Source organism: Acanthaster planci, linkage group LG14 (assembly GCF_054643075.1).
Source record: "Acanthaster planci isolate LZ-2023a linkage group LG14, COTS_SCS, whole genome shotgun sequence".
Classification (NCBI taxonomy): Eukaryota; Metazoa; Echinodermata; class Asteroidea; order Valvatida; family Acanthasteridae; genus Acanthaster; species Acanthaster planci.
This window is the reverse complement of record NC_141790.1, coordinates 1,462,804-1,476,812: the sequence shown is the minus strand read 5'-3', so window position 1 is coordinate 1,476,812 and position 14,009 is coordinate 1,462,804. Positions and strand designations below refer to the sequence as shown.

The following is a 14,009-nucleotide window of genomic DNA, read 5'->3' as shown; positions in this document are numbered from 1 at the left end:
TAATACAAGCGCATGTGTTTTGGGCAAGGTAAAAAAGAAACACTGTTCGCATGTCGTAATATATTGCGCTGTCTTATTTGAGCATTATACAATCATTTGCTAAGTGGTTTTCATGTTTTTTTAATGATTCCCGAGACAAGACCACTCCATTTCTTTAGAAAGGGGACTGTCAGAGAACTATTAGGCACTTTTAGCTTGATACTATTATTTTTTTCTTTAAAACTGAAAATCTGAGCTTGGAATCCCTGTACTGTAAGCAGGTATGATATTTCATTGCTTGCAAACTTAACACCTAATAACATAGCAATGGATTGAGAGTGTCAAATGGCCATTGACACTGAGCGAATTTCGGCTGCACCCGTGGTCCTCTGCAGTGGGGTCTTAGATAAATGTCTCCTGCGCACTGAGTGACCTGCCGTATGAGCATCGTTAGAATTCACAAGTGAACCCCTTGCCAACAAGCTTTCTCTAACGGTCACATTCTGATAATTTATTGTAAATGACCTTCAAGGTGGTGGTTATCATTTCACTGTCTACCTTTTTGGTCCTGCTTCATGTCTACTTTTTTATGCCCTGGAAATGATGTCCTGTTTGTTAATGAATGCAGACTGAGACAGTCAAAAGATAGTGAAGTATAAAACATTTACACGCAAATATAGGTCAAGATTTATGAACTCTCCTTAAAGTTGTCCCTACATTGAAGAATTAGATTTCAGAGACTGTTCTTTTATATTTTCGATCATTACAAGGGACCACATTCTTTTAAACAAGAACTCAAATATGGATTCTGTTCTTTGAGTATAACATACTCATTTCAAACCCTTGTGTCACCCATCTTGCTCCAAAGGCCCGCTTCACGGCATTCTACGGTGGACAGTTAGACCTGGATGTCTGTCTTCGGCTATCAGTCAGAGGCTACAACAAAGCCGGCCTATCCTCCATCGCTAGCACAGAGATTGTTGACTGTGACAATGCGACGCTCGTCGTGCCCCATGTTGTCATTGATGCAGATCGTAAGTTTCCCTTTAAGCTTCTTTATGCTAGGGGTGCAGTGTGAACTTGGCCACTGTGCACATTGCCTATTGTGATAGCAAGGATCTCTCCTGGAGTGTAGAAAAACAAATATACGATTGCGTAAACGTGATGTGGTCTTGCGAAAAGCCTTCAAATGGTGAGCTTTGTCATTTGGGTGCGTATCAACTTCATATTCATCTGGACACTGACCTGTTTTCAAAGCTGTTTAATTCGTGGTTCTAGACAACCTACATTCATGTTTTTGACAACCTAGAATCATAAATGGAAAAGACCTGAAAACAAGAGTGCGTCCATATTAATTGGAAGTTTATATGCACCCAAATGACAAAGCTCACCATGTGAAGGAATTTTGCAGATCGCATCACATATAAATATCAAACATATGCTGTTCTAATGAGTCAGAATTTGTGGCGATCGGCTGTAAATGAAACGTACACCTTTTATCATCTTGCCTTTGCAACAGATGAAGTTTACCTTGAGCCGAATGCAGTGTGGCCGGAACCAGACAAGAACTACATCTCGTCTACATCCTCCTTATCAGCTGTCTGGCCCACGCTGCGCCACAGGGCCTACTTCTGGGCAGCCATTGAGGACACCGGATCAACAGACTTCGGAGATTTGGACTTGGGTTTGGAGTATCCATGCAATCACTCAAGGGTTATGGCCTGTGGGGAGACAGGTAGGATAATGATGTTGAATGATCAGTTTTTTGTCTCAGTTACAACTTCAAAGATGCACTTTTAAAAGCACTGAACTCTCTCTCAGTTTAGAAGGCTGGACAAAATTTATGTGAGGCATCGCAACAGGTCTCTTAGCTAAGGACTGAACGTAGCGTGTTGGCTGAAACTGGACATGGTTGCTAGGACTGTAGTCTTGACTAGAAGTCAGTATCATGCCCAGTCTACTTGTCCTCCCACAGAGGTTCAAATTTGAATGACGTATGGAAGTCATTACAACGTGCACTGGGATTGGCATGGGTGGTAATATTTGATTTTTTTTTTTAGATCAAGAGTTCGTCAATATTCTTGACTTATCCCTGGAGCATGGGAAGCGTTATCGTATTTGCATCCACGCTGATGAAGTTACAGTGCAGCATGAGCTCTGGAATGAACCATTACCTGCTGTGTCAAGCTGCAGTGATGGTGTTGTCGTAGATACGACCCCACCGACCCCTGGCTCTGTATGGATCGGTTGGAACCAGCATCAAACCAGTCAAGTAATGTCTTCTTTTTTGCTTTATCATTAACTGTCATTAAAAGCTTAGTTTTATTTCCAAGGATGGATTTGCGCCGGGGAGATGTTAAAAGTTTTTTTCGAGTCTCACCCAAGTACGCTTGTGGTTTTTTTCACAAGCCTTCGGGGCCAAACACTGAGTGTACAGTGTTATAATACATGTCAGGCAGGGGAAAAACAAAAATCCGAAATTTTTTTATTTTATTTCCAAAGCTTTTACATATCACTTGTTAGACAGTAAGTACTACCTATGGGTAGGCTATACACACAACCCTTTGTTGCATTAGGGAAGCTACACGTAACTGGCGTGAACTGAGATCCAAACGAGCACTTGCTAGCAATTTTTTAATGAACCAGCTTATCATAACAACATTCCAATAGCGCATGCCCAAAAAATGCGCGGAGGTCATTAACTCGCACAAGGTCGACCTGTGGCCATATGCTCAGTCACAACATGTTGAAATACTTATCTGGCCCATTGTGGTTTGTATTTTGGATGAAATGACTTGTTTGGATGAAGACTACTGACAGTTACGAACCTGACTTTGTCTTGTTTTTATGTGGACAGAGTTCTAGCTCAGAGTTGGTGCTGCACTGGGAGTCATTCACTGACATTGAGGAACACGGTTTCGCCCGTCATCACTCGGGAATCAAATACTATGAATATGCCATTGGTAAGAAGACATTTCATGTGCTTGTCAGTCATTATTATGCTGAGCAACAGAATTGATGTCTGCAAGAGAACCAATCAAAGCGTGATTTCTCATCCTACGTGCTGCTGATGAATTTTGCAATGATGAGACTCGGTGAAACCACCATTTGTGACCTGTCACGGCAAAATAAGTCGAAATTTCTCAAATATTAAGATATTGGTATTTTGGAATTCTTGCAGCAGAAAAAAAAGACCTTTACCATCGTATTATAACACTTGGGGTAAAAAGTAGGGCAGCAATGAGACGTCATTCCGGCGGCTTTGTGTCTTTGTTTCTAACACCGTTTCAACTTTTCTGACTGGGTACAAATAATGCTATCATCAGAATTGGTAGGAAAATCATGGTTTAAGTATCTGATCCTGCTGAAACTTTGGAATTAAACTGAAAAATGGGTTGCTATTTCCGAATGGGCCTATTACAAAACTCAAAAATTGGCCTCCCCTTGAATCTTTTACTTCGACTCGTTAGAATAGAAAACAGCTAAGTGTGACGTAAAGGTTCATTTTGTTGTAACAGGTCACATTTACTCATTTTCCCTGAAGTGTGTGATAATTTACTTCGGTACATCTGTATTATTGACATTCTGTCACGGCAGGCTCAATGCCAGGTGGCAGCGACGTAAAAGGATTCACTCGAGTTGGAATCACCAACAAGGTTATCGCACACAAGCTGAGGTTACAGAATGGACACAAGTACTATGCCACAGTGAGAGGTAAAGATATAGGGTGCAAAAGGGTTTGTTAAGTGAGGGGACCTCTGTTAATAAAATTGTGACTCTGTCATCATTTTTAATCACTGCTTGTCTTCTCAAGTCTGATGTGGGAGACTTTGTCCAGTAATTGCTTTAATATTATATGTTGAAGTAGTTTATGTCTCATCAAATTTAAATCTTGTTGTAGTCATATCTCAGTTGAGCTGATAAAGACCGCCTGACAAGATGTTATTTAAAAAGTGAGAGATTTCAAGTAACACCTCAAGCATATTATGGGTTGCTTCGTTCCATTTCAAGTGTTTGTGGCATTGTTCATTTTCCTCCAATCAGCAACTGACTTTGTCGGCCTGTCTTCCCAAGCGATGTCAGATTCAATAGTCATTGACACGTCTCCTCCTGTTGTCAATGAGGATCACACGTTGGACATTGGTGGCAGCTTCATCCGGTCGACAACTTCCATCTCGGCGAGGTACACTGTCAGACAGTGAAATCCACAATGAAACAAGCTTTCAGACACATTGTAGAAATGCCCAACCCACTCTGCTCCTCTTAATGGGGCCAGTGCTTTTCTATTTTCGCTTAATTATGTCATCACCAACAAGATTTAACCCCAGAAATCGGAGAAGAAAAGGTTCAGCGGCTGTCTGTGAAATAAAATCACACAAACATGGCGTTAGAATTTGAACACGAATCCATGGCGCTAAAGCCAAGGCTTGATTCTATACACTGTGGTGGTTATTTTAACATTTATTTGTATGTTATTTCATTCAACTGAATGTTTGGTCTTTTTTTCAGTTGGAAGAATGTGTTCTCAGACAGGGAGAGTGGTGTTGCATACTACGAGTGGGCCGTGGGGTCACACCGAGGCCGTGCAGACATCATGCCTTTCACGAGAGTGGATAATGAGACGGGTGTCAGTGATCCTTCACGGCGTTTACCTTTTCAAGATGGTCACTCGTATTTTATCTCTGTGAAGGTTAGTTGTAGGCAGAATACGTTGTCAAGTTTGCTTTTGTGAAATAGTAGGCCAACTCTGGCCACGGTGACAATGACCGGGATTGTTTTCCACACTTGAAAAATGTTTCTATTATGCACCTTTTTCAGGCCATCAATACTGTGGGCTTGATCACACTGAGGAGTTACGGAGCTTTCACGGTCGATGCCAGCCCTCCAGTGGCCGGCCACGTCTTTGACGGAGATCTGGGGCGAGCGCCGGCCAATCATAGAGACCGAGACTTCCAGCGAGACTGCACCGAGTTGAGAGCATTCTGGGAAGGTTTCCATGACCCGCACAGTTCCATCATCGGCTATTTCTGGAGAGCTGGGACGTGTCCAGGGTGTAGCGATGTCGTGCTTGAACAGTATGTGGGCTTGAACACAGGTAATATTCAGACATCGGCACTGAAATAATCTGAAACAGATTTCAGTTGTACACATCAAAGTTTTTTTTGTCTTTTCTAGTTTCATAAATGTACACATAAGCTGAGACTAGTCCAAGCACATCTCTAGGCTTTGTTTTCCTCTGAAGACCCATTAATGTTGCTACATGTGCTTCTTGTATGTTGTCTTTCATGAGATATTTGAACTTCCACGGATGCCGTTTGTCATATATATGACCACAGCTGACCGGAGTTGAGTTGTACTAAATTGCGTAAGGTTTCTGTCGCTATGTGTGTTCCTTTTATGTTCTCCACTTGAAAAGACAATTGAAGAGCTTTTTATCATCATATAAATCTGTTGCTGCGCCACTCTGCTCGTGATCAGCCCTGTGGTCCCTCTAAACTTGAGCATTTGTGTTACACATACGTAGACGTATATCCAATCCATGTGTAGAAAAAGAAATGGTTTGTTGTGATTATAAATGTAGCAACGATGCCCCTTTGGTGGGACTTACCACACAGGCTCCTTAGTAAGTGCTTCGCACACAGTAGAACCAGTTTCTGTTTGAGTGCATGGTCTTCGACCCGTGGTCCTCACAAACCTCTCTTTTTTTCACCCGTGAAGGGGCACTTGGGCATGTTATAACGTATAAAGTTGTTTGTGACGTCAACGCAAAAATAGCCAGGAACATGCCTAAGGTCGCCCACCAAACTAAGCAGAGAGAGATAAAGTACAGGGTAGCAGACAACACCGTTGTTAGATGTCATTTTCACTCAATATTCAGCAAGATTCTTTGTGCTATTGCTTTCTCGTTTTTTTTCCAGAAGACATTACCCATTTTGCAATATCAGATTGGGGGATTCATGATTAACTTATTCGTAGACGACAAAAAAAGTCTGCTTAATCTCTGCCGTTAAGAACGTATGATCAACCACTCATATCATCGTTAACGACGAGTCAGAACAATGACGTCACAAAGGTATGACCGAAGTCAGAAAATTGACCAGCTAATGACCAAAGCAAATATATGCTTATGGTCACGCGTTGCAAAGCATCCCACGTGTAAATCCCGTCCTTTATGTAAGGGAAGTCTGGATAACCTATTGTGTTTTCGCACTCAGATGTGGTTGCTGAAAATCTAAACCTGGTGCCTGGATTGACCTACTATGTAACAGCGACGGCCTGTAATGCAGCTGACCTTTGTACGTCAGTGACCTCCGATGGAGTCATGGTAGATGTCTCGCCTCCAGTGCCTGGGAAGGTGTATGATGGTGGACCAGGGGATGGTGACATCAGCTACCAGTCATCAAGGTGAGTTGGAGAATTGATAGCAACTGTTAAAACGTGTGTAAGTAAAAGACATTGGAACTGCAGAGATGTAACAGCATTGCACACGGTTAGTTGATTGATTTTTAATTTTGTTTTGCTTGACCTTCAATACAAAGGTCTGCACATCAATTCAGGCGTGGTGGCTTCAAACCTACGAGTTTTTTCAATACTACACTATTTTCATTTTCTTCGGCTGTCTACTCAGGTTCCAGTTGCGTGCCCATTGGTGGGGCTTCCGTGACCCTCACTCCGGCCTCTCCCACTACGAATGGCGCGCTGGCACTACACCAGGAGCTGAGGACATTCTCCCCTCTTCACGCATTGAGCTGTCGGAGGATGCTCTGATATTCCTGCCAGTGTCAGACCAGCTGCCCACATGCGCTGACATCTACATCACCGTACGCGCCTATAACCGGCTCGGCATGTGGAGTGAGGCTACATCTAATGGGTTCCGTCTGGACTCTAGCCCCCCTGACGTGGTGGATGCGCCTGCTGTTGATAAATCGCAGGGGATGGAAGTCCAAAACACCCAGGTAAGATTTCAAAGGGACTTGCAAGCGTACAACTAGGCGTAATCAATTTGGAGTTCGACTTTCTAACATGTCATCATCGTGTACACATCCATGAAAAAATGGTTCCGCTGAGATTCTTGTATTTGTTCATTAAAATCTTGTACAGATTTTTTATTGTGATTGAATTGTGTAACCTGGTTATAGGTTTTACGCGATCTCATCCACTTTTCCTGGAAGTTCATTGACCCTGAGAGCGGTATTAGAGACCAGTACATATCACTCAGCACACACCGCAATGGAGACGTCAGTATAACTCCAATCAAGGTAAACATTTTTAAAGAAAGGTTTTACAGCTAACAGTATGGAGTTTGGATAGGCTCCTTTGGAACAGAAGTTGACCTAAGCTGAATTAATTGAGTGAATTTACCCATAAATCAAATATGCTGAATGCTTAGAAATATTACAATTCGGATTCGTTGTATTTGAACAGGAACTAATGCTTAATAAATCAGAATAAACTTCATCAAGTCACCAGTTTTATTGTCTGCAGATTGCAGGGAGTGAAGTGGACCACACTTTCACCAATTTGACATTGCACGATGGAAGTCGTTACATCATAACCGTGGTTGCTTGCAATGCTGCTGGCCTCTGTACGGAGGCCAAGACGGAACCCCTTTTGGTAAGAAAGCCATGTGTCAAAATGTTATGGCCACAGCTGGGAACAGCATGTGTGCCTATGCGAGCCACTGCTCAGCCACTTTCTACAGATGAGTATTGCCTTAATCTGCCTTGAGCAGAAGCACCGTCACTGGTTAAAAACGAGCCACGTTGAGGTTCGGGAGTGTTCATTTTTGTTGGTAGCTACGCGACTGCAACACGTATTTCATAGTCATTTGTGAATCAGCAAAATGCAGTTCCTATCAAAAGAGCTAGTCTCCATTGATAGGAAAATTGCACCCTCTCTTGGTCGTGCTTGGGGCTCATTGCAGCCACGGATGTTGAGCACACAGTAGTTAGAACTTGGGCTGTCCACCATTTTGACATTGAATAAACTTCATAAGACATATCTTGATCTGTTTGACTTGTAGTTGTCCACTCCCGTAATTGTACATCGTCTGATGTAATGTAGGTTTCAGTGCATAATGATGCTTGCAGCTGCTAGCGTAGACGATCCCCATCTGTGTCTTCAACATCGTCCTTAATTTCCATTCTCTTCCTTCCCCTACAGCTAATTGAACCTATCCTGTGAAATCCCGTGGCCACTCACATTTTGGTGTTAACTGCATCTCTCATTGCTTTCAGTCTCTGCCAATTCAAATCTCATGTAACTACTTTCTTGTCACAACCAATGGAGTACTTTGCCGTGAGAACTATTGACAACTCCTAGTGTAAGCGTGCCAGTTAGGCATTTTACCCATCCATCATTTGGAAGATGGTCCACCTATTTGCTCAGAGTTGGAATACACCCTCATCAGCAAAGAAGTATAGCAGGCCAGTGGGAAGCTTTTCAACCGGTCTTATGCACAAACCATATACACCCATACCTGTTTTACATACAAAGTGTGGATATTTCTTTGTTCTCCTGCGGTTAAGGAAACTTGAGGAGAATGCTCCTTTTTCTCCAACTAGGAGAACTTATCCTCCCGGGTGGGTTTTTGATGATGATTTTCTGGTCTGTTCCTCTTCATTTTGCCACATTGACCTTGACCCAAAAATGCCTCTGATACTGTTTTTCAGAGAGGGGAAAATATTGTGTGGACATGTGCGAGTCCACACAACGCCATTACACCCTACATTATGTGGACTTCTTTTGTGCAGAGGTCCAACTATACATTCCACACCCGCACATTCTAACACAAATTGGCCGCGCGTTTTGTCGCATCATGCACCAAGCTTGCATAAATTTGTGCACTTACGCTGTTGGTTCCCATCAAATTGGACGTCATATCTGCGTAGAAACTTGCCCTTTCTTGTTCTGCTCAGAGTGGATAGTTGTCAAAAGTCATCTCTCGAGCGTGCCTTCTCATGACAACTTTCACCATTCTCAGGTCGATAGTAGCCCACCTTCCGTTGGGGCGTTTGCCGTGGATACAGAGAGTGCCGCCAACTTGAATCGTCATCGCATCGTCTGGATTGATCCACAAGAGGTAGACCAAGGTAGTTCCTCACCTCCTGCTCGTCAGCACTCTGGCTGGATGACGTGGCTGGAAGACACCAGCACCTCCACTGGTTCCTTAGCCCTGGCCTGGCTTGGATTTGCCGATGTGCACTCTGGTATCAGCCACTACTTGGTCTCCGTCGGACGCACCTACGGCGGCTCGGAACTCACTCAGGTATCTTTGCGTTTCTTTCAAAAATCAAATTAAGGGTATAATTAACATGACCATCAATAATGAAACTGAAATTTGGGAGGAATTGCCCATAAATTGCTAAATCCATTAAAAAAAACAATTTCAGAATGAGTTTCTGTGTTTTTAAATTGTTATATTCTTAGTCGATACATATATGGTGTATGATTTTGTAATGCTTCATGTGGTTGTTTTATGTTTGTTTGGCTGTTTTGGGTCGTGTTCTCTCATCTGCAGTTCACTCTGTGGTGTCATTGATAATGGTAGGGGGGGCAACGGGGGCCATGGCCCATCAAAGCCCAAGTCAAACATTTTAATGTGAAAGTAAAATGAAACATGATAAATTGATCTTTTTGTTCTGTTTCATTTTCTCCTCTTTTCCCTAAGCGTTTAAAAAGTCCCTTAAAAGTAGCTTCCCCCCATAGAAAGGCCATCAAAGGTTACATGAAAACAATTCCTAAATTTTGCCTCCCCCCCAAAAAAAGAAAAATTGGGTTCTCAACCCACTCTTTTCATTGCATCAGTTTTGAAAGACAGCTCACTTCCTATGAGCTACATAGTATACATGCCATGCCTGGTTCATCTGTCGTCTTGTGTTCATTTCAGGCAATTCAGTACTAGTGGTTTTTTATCTTTTTTTGTCAAACTGGCTACTGGGAAATCAACATTAAGTTATGAGTCTTTTTTTATATGTCCCAAGAATGGACCAGTCCGTGTAGACCACAGCAACGATGGCATGTCATTGGACGAGGGCATTGCGCAGACAGCCATCATACCTCTAGAGGGCAGCATTACAGACCTGTCTCCTCCCTATCTGTACATCTCCATATGGGCTGTTAACAGGGTAAACATACCTACCTTCTTTCTACAATCCCCATGATGTGTGTGTTCCTAATTTAAATCAATCTGCAGTTGTGACAAATGACTTATTTAAATGAAATTTGTCAAAAGGTTGATCGTGGTTTCAGTATTTCTTCCAAATTTTACTAATTTCTTTCCTCTGTGGTCAATTGCGATAATTCTCTTTTCTATAAACTTCATTTAGACTGACCTTGTGTATAAATGCACAGCAAAATGTCTTTGCGTAAGATCTCTTCAGATTTGATAAAAGAAGAGCATACTATCGAATAAAGAGTTGTTTACTTGAAAAACCCTCCAAAGTGCGTCAGATTTCACCTGAAAGGTTTTTCCAGCTTCCAGTTTGGATTACATCCGTTTTCTTTCAATATAACAGTAAAGTTTTGTGTAACAAATACCAGAGAATGTGCCTCTGTGAAAACATTTTTCGGATCGCAATATGGTTAGGCAGCGCATATTGTCACCGTAAGCTGGCTGCGTACTTACTGAAAAACTAGTCATAAATCCACCTTCTTCTGGCATTGATGTTTCATTAATGGACTACAAAGTTGGTGATCTATTTTTCCTCAAGTTTTCTGTTGTGCTTTTCTTCACAAGGTTGGGTTACAAAGCATCCGCCATCACTCAACATTCGAGACCTCTCCCACTTCAGCCAACGAGGGCTCCCTTGTCCTGCTGCGAAGCTCCTCGGCAACGACCCGCGAGGGCCGCTGCGCATGCGCAACTATTGGCGAAAGATGTGCAGCAGGCCAGAGTTGCAATGACATAACTGAAAGTGAGCAGGGTTTCGTAGAGAGGATATGTGTCTTTTTGACAAGGAAAGCCAAATTGATCTTCAATTTAGCAATGCTATTGTTAGAGCTCAAGAGGAATGAGGGATCAGTAGTTTGAAAAATGTTGAGTGCTGACTGTTTATGATAAAAGGGGGCACAGTCAAAAAGGAGGTGAAAAACCAATGGTACGAACAGGGCAGGGCAGATTTTTCCAAATTTTTCGAAGGCAGAAAATAGAATTTGGATGTGCACTTGCTGTGGCCTTCTATCACCAGACCCAAGAGGAAAGTTGCAGTTAATTACCCTGGAGATTTCCACGGGGGTGATATAGAGGAGCCATCTTGCCTCCTTTCATCCGATATTATTTTCTTCCTTTTTTGTGACATGAAAAAGTGAAGGAGTCAACATCGTAAGATAAATAACGAAAATTCACTGTCGTACATTGCTCTTTCACACACCTCTTTGATCATTTCCTGCTTTGCCTTCAAGGTAATCCCAACACCGAGATAGAAGTTCTGGACGTACTGGATCTGATGCATGACGATGTCAGCACCGCGACAGACGTTGATGAAACCGCTACTCAGTTCATGGCAGCTGCAGTCTGGCGAGTCACTGAACAGAAAGGATTAGGTATCACATGGTGAGTTTTCATGATGTTGGTGTTGATTATGACATTGGCACTCCTGTTGCTGCCCCTTGAAAACATTTTTCGAAGAAAGTGCGTAGTGCATATATGTATAATATATATATACCAATTGCACATTTCATGGGCATTGATACTGACATTTAACTGCTGTACATGCAAGAGGGGCTGGACATTCGGTGCTTGTGAAGTAATTACCAGTGATTAGATCCTCCTCTTACAGAGCCATGACTGGGGTGCAATATTTTTGAGGGCGGCACACATCTTTTTTGCAAGGGGGTACTGAAAGTAAATCATATTTGGTTTGTACATTGTCATTACATGAGCACAAGTGGAACATAGAACAATGCAGTGGCATTTGTGTCCCGTTTACCAGGAAGTCGGGTAGTATACGGTACACACACATGACATTATTAGGTAGTTCCAGAAATTTGGGGTGCATCTTTGTGTTTGTCCCTGTCACATCTGACATGTGATTTTGTAAGTTCAGAACATATTTTTGTGATTTCCTAGAGTGATGAATTAATGTAAATCACATGCCAAACTTAGTAACAGTTTGAAATCATTTCCGGTGATATTTCCATGTCAGATCACAAAGGTAAGATGTAACAGGGACACAAAAAAGTCACACTTTTGGACCTCTAATTTCTGGAATTACCTTATTCCATATTCTACGAGCGTGATAACAAATTTCTCTTCCAGCAACTTTGATGCGCAGTGAAGACGCGCCACCTTTGAATTTCTAGTAAACTTTGCATCTGCGTGTCTGACTTTTAAAACGTACAGCGCAATGCACGGAGTTAGAATAGTGCATTACGCAGGGTTTAAATATGAACCATACAATGCAGTTATGCATCACACTGTTTGATGCAATGGATCGATTAATCAGAATTGACAATTCGAGTTTGTTTGAAAATTAACTCATATCCAAAGACTGAAACTCACGATTAGATATTTTAGAGTGAAAATTACTCTAAAAGATACATTGAAATAGTTTGAAAACCCCTTCCAGTGCAAACGCGATTACTGAATCTACTTTTCACTTGAATTCGTCTTGCCTCTCGTTTCCACCAATGGGAATGAATTTGCACTTGACCAGAATAACTTTTGCACGCTTTGGAATTTAGGGGAGAGTCCTCTTTATTTCATTGTGATAGCATCATGATTTCAAAAGACGAAGGGGGCAACAGTGCCCAACAGTACTGGTCCACTGAACCTCTGCTATTGCTGCCTACCTTTCACCATCAGGTTTGAGTGGAGCATCGGTGATGACTCCTCATCGGATCCATCTGGAGTCTTTGATGCAGGCAGGGACAGAGTATGGTTTGACGTGGGACAGGATAACCAAGTCATTATCACACTAGACGAAGGTAACAGACTCCGGCATATATGGAGAAAATGACCTCAAGATCTGGCAATTTCCTATTAAGAATATACGGCAATTTTAGCTTAACTTTAGTAGTAACTCTTAAAAACAATTCCTAAAAATTCCCCTATTCTGTTTTAGAGCCTTCCCTTTCAAAATGTTGCAATGAGTAAATCCACAAAATTAAAGCGCTTGAATAAGAATATTGCAAACTGAATGTACAATTCACTAGAGTAAATGGAAACTTTATGGGCATCCTCAATCAAGAGCAAAAGAGAGGGCTGAGTAGTGTTTATTTTCATTCATGTTCTAAAATATCGTGGAGTCCCAGTCACATTTTTGTCTTCGTCTTCCTCATTTTTTCTTCTTTTTAAACTACATAGCCCTTTGTCTCCCCCATCTTCTTTTTTTGGCATGCCGTCTGTGTAATCCTGCTCTTCTAACTATATCTTTGAGTTTGTTGTCGTCTTTTGACTGAGTCCGATGGAAACTATCCCAGAGTGCATACACTATGATCCGATTGAGAGTTGATCGTGGAAGTGGAAGTGAATCTACAACACAAATGGTATTGCTGTGTCCATCTATTGTGTACTCTCTTTATATTTGAAACGCTCTCGTTTGCATTGTATCTATCAGACCACAAGCTGCAGAAGGGAGTCAAGTATCACGTGTTTGTCCGGGCCTGGTATGATGCTAACACCTACGCTTTGTTCAGGTCAGATGGCGTCATCCCTGTTGTCACACCACCCAGCATTTCAACAGCCAGAGGCGCAAAGGTAAGAGAGATTTCATAGAGGCCTGTAAATTTTCTCCAGGTATAGTGATTCTTTGCCCTCACCAGTTTTGGAGTTATAGTTTGTAAGGAACTGATATTTAGCTCCGAAATTTATTTTCCTCAGGTCTTTGGTATCGTCTGATTTTCTGCAATACCTTTCATTTTCAGATTAAAGATCTTGCAACCTGCAATGCAACCGAAGACGCGGATCACTTGACAAATCCTGACATAATTTGTATTTCCTGGGAGGGTGTGTTTCTCGACGATGCAATGTCCCACTACCAGGTGTCGCTCAGTACCTTTCCAGGAGGTGAGTGCATTGTTTACCAGGT

The 14,009-nt window shown here is 42.2% G+C and overlaps 1 protein-coding gene across 1 annotated transcript in view; it reads left to right on the top strand.

The window, feature by feature from the left end:
• Positions 1 to 14,009, top strand: part of LOC110988105 (uncharacterized) — a 36,610-nt gene that overhangs the window by 19,338 nt on the left and 3,263 nt on the right. The window contains exons 26-44 of the mRNA XM_022251356.2: positions 848 to 1,013; positions 1,499 to 1,714; positions 2,040 to 2,251; positions 2,837 to 2,942; positions 3,577 to 3,693; positions 4,024 to 4,162; positions 4,489 to 4,669; positions 4,798 to 5,074; positions 6,195 to 6,384; positions 6,608 to 6,935; positions 7,119 to 7,238; positions 7,465 to 7,593; positions 8,963 to 9,247; positions 9,963 to 10,106; positions 10,718 to 10,895; positions 11,383 to 11,533; positions 12,785 to 12,906; positions 13,539 to 13,678; positions 13,846 to 13,987. Coding sequence (XP_022107048.2) covers positions 848 to 1,013; positions 1,499 to 1,714; positions 2,040 to 2,251; positions 2,837 to 2,942; positions 3,577 to 3,693; positions 4,024 to 4,162; positions 4,489 to 4,669; positions 4,798 to 5,074; positions 6,195 to 6,384; positions 6,608 to 6,935; positions 7,119 to 7,238; positions 7,465 to 7,593; positions 8,963 to 9,247; positions 9,963 to 10,106; positions 10,718 to 10,895; positions 11,383 to 11,533; positions 12,785 to 12,906; positions 13,539 to 13,678; positions 13,846 to 13,987 — 3,343 coding nt within the window. The remainder of the gene's footprint in view (positions 1 to 847; positions 1,014 to 1,498; positions 1,715 to 2,039; positions 2,252 to 2,836; positions 2,943 to 3,576; positions 3,694 to 4,023; positions 4,163 to 4,488; positions 4,670 to 4,797; positions 5,075 to 6,194; positions 6,385 to 6,607; positions 6,936 to 7,118; positions 7,239 to 7,464; positions 7,594 to 8,962; positions 9,248 to 9,962; positions 10,107 to 10,717; positions 10,896 to 11,382; positions 11,534 to 12,784; positions 12,907 to 13,538; positions 13,679 to 13,845; positions 13,988 to 14,009) is intronic.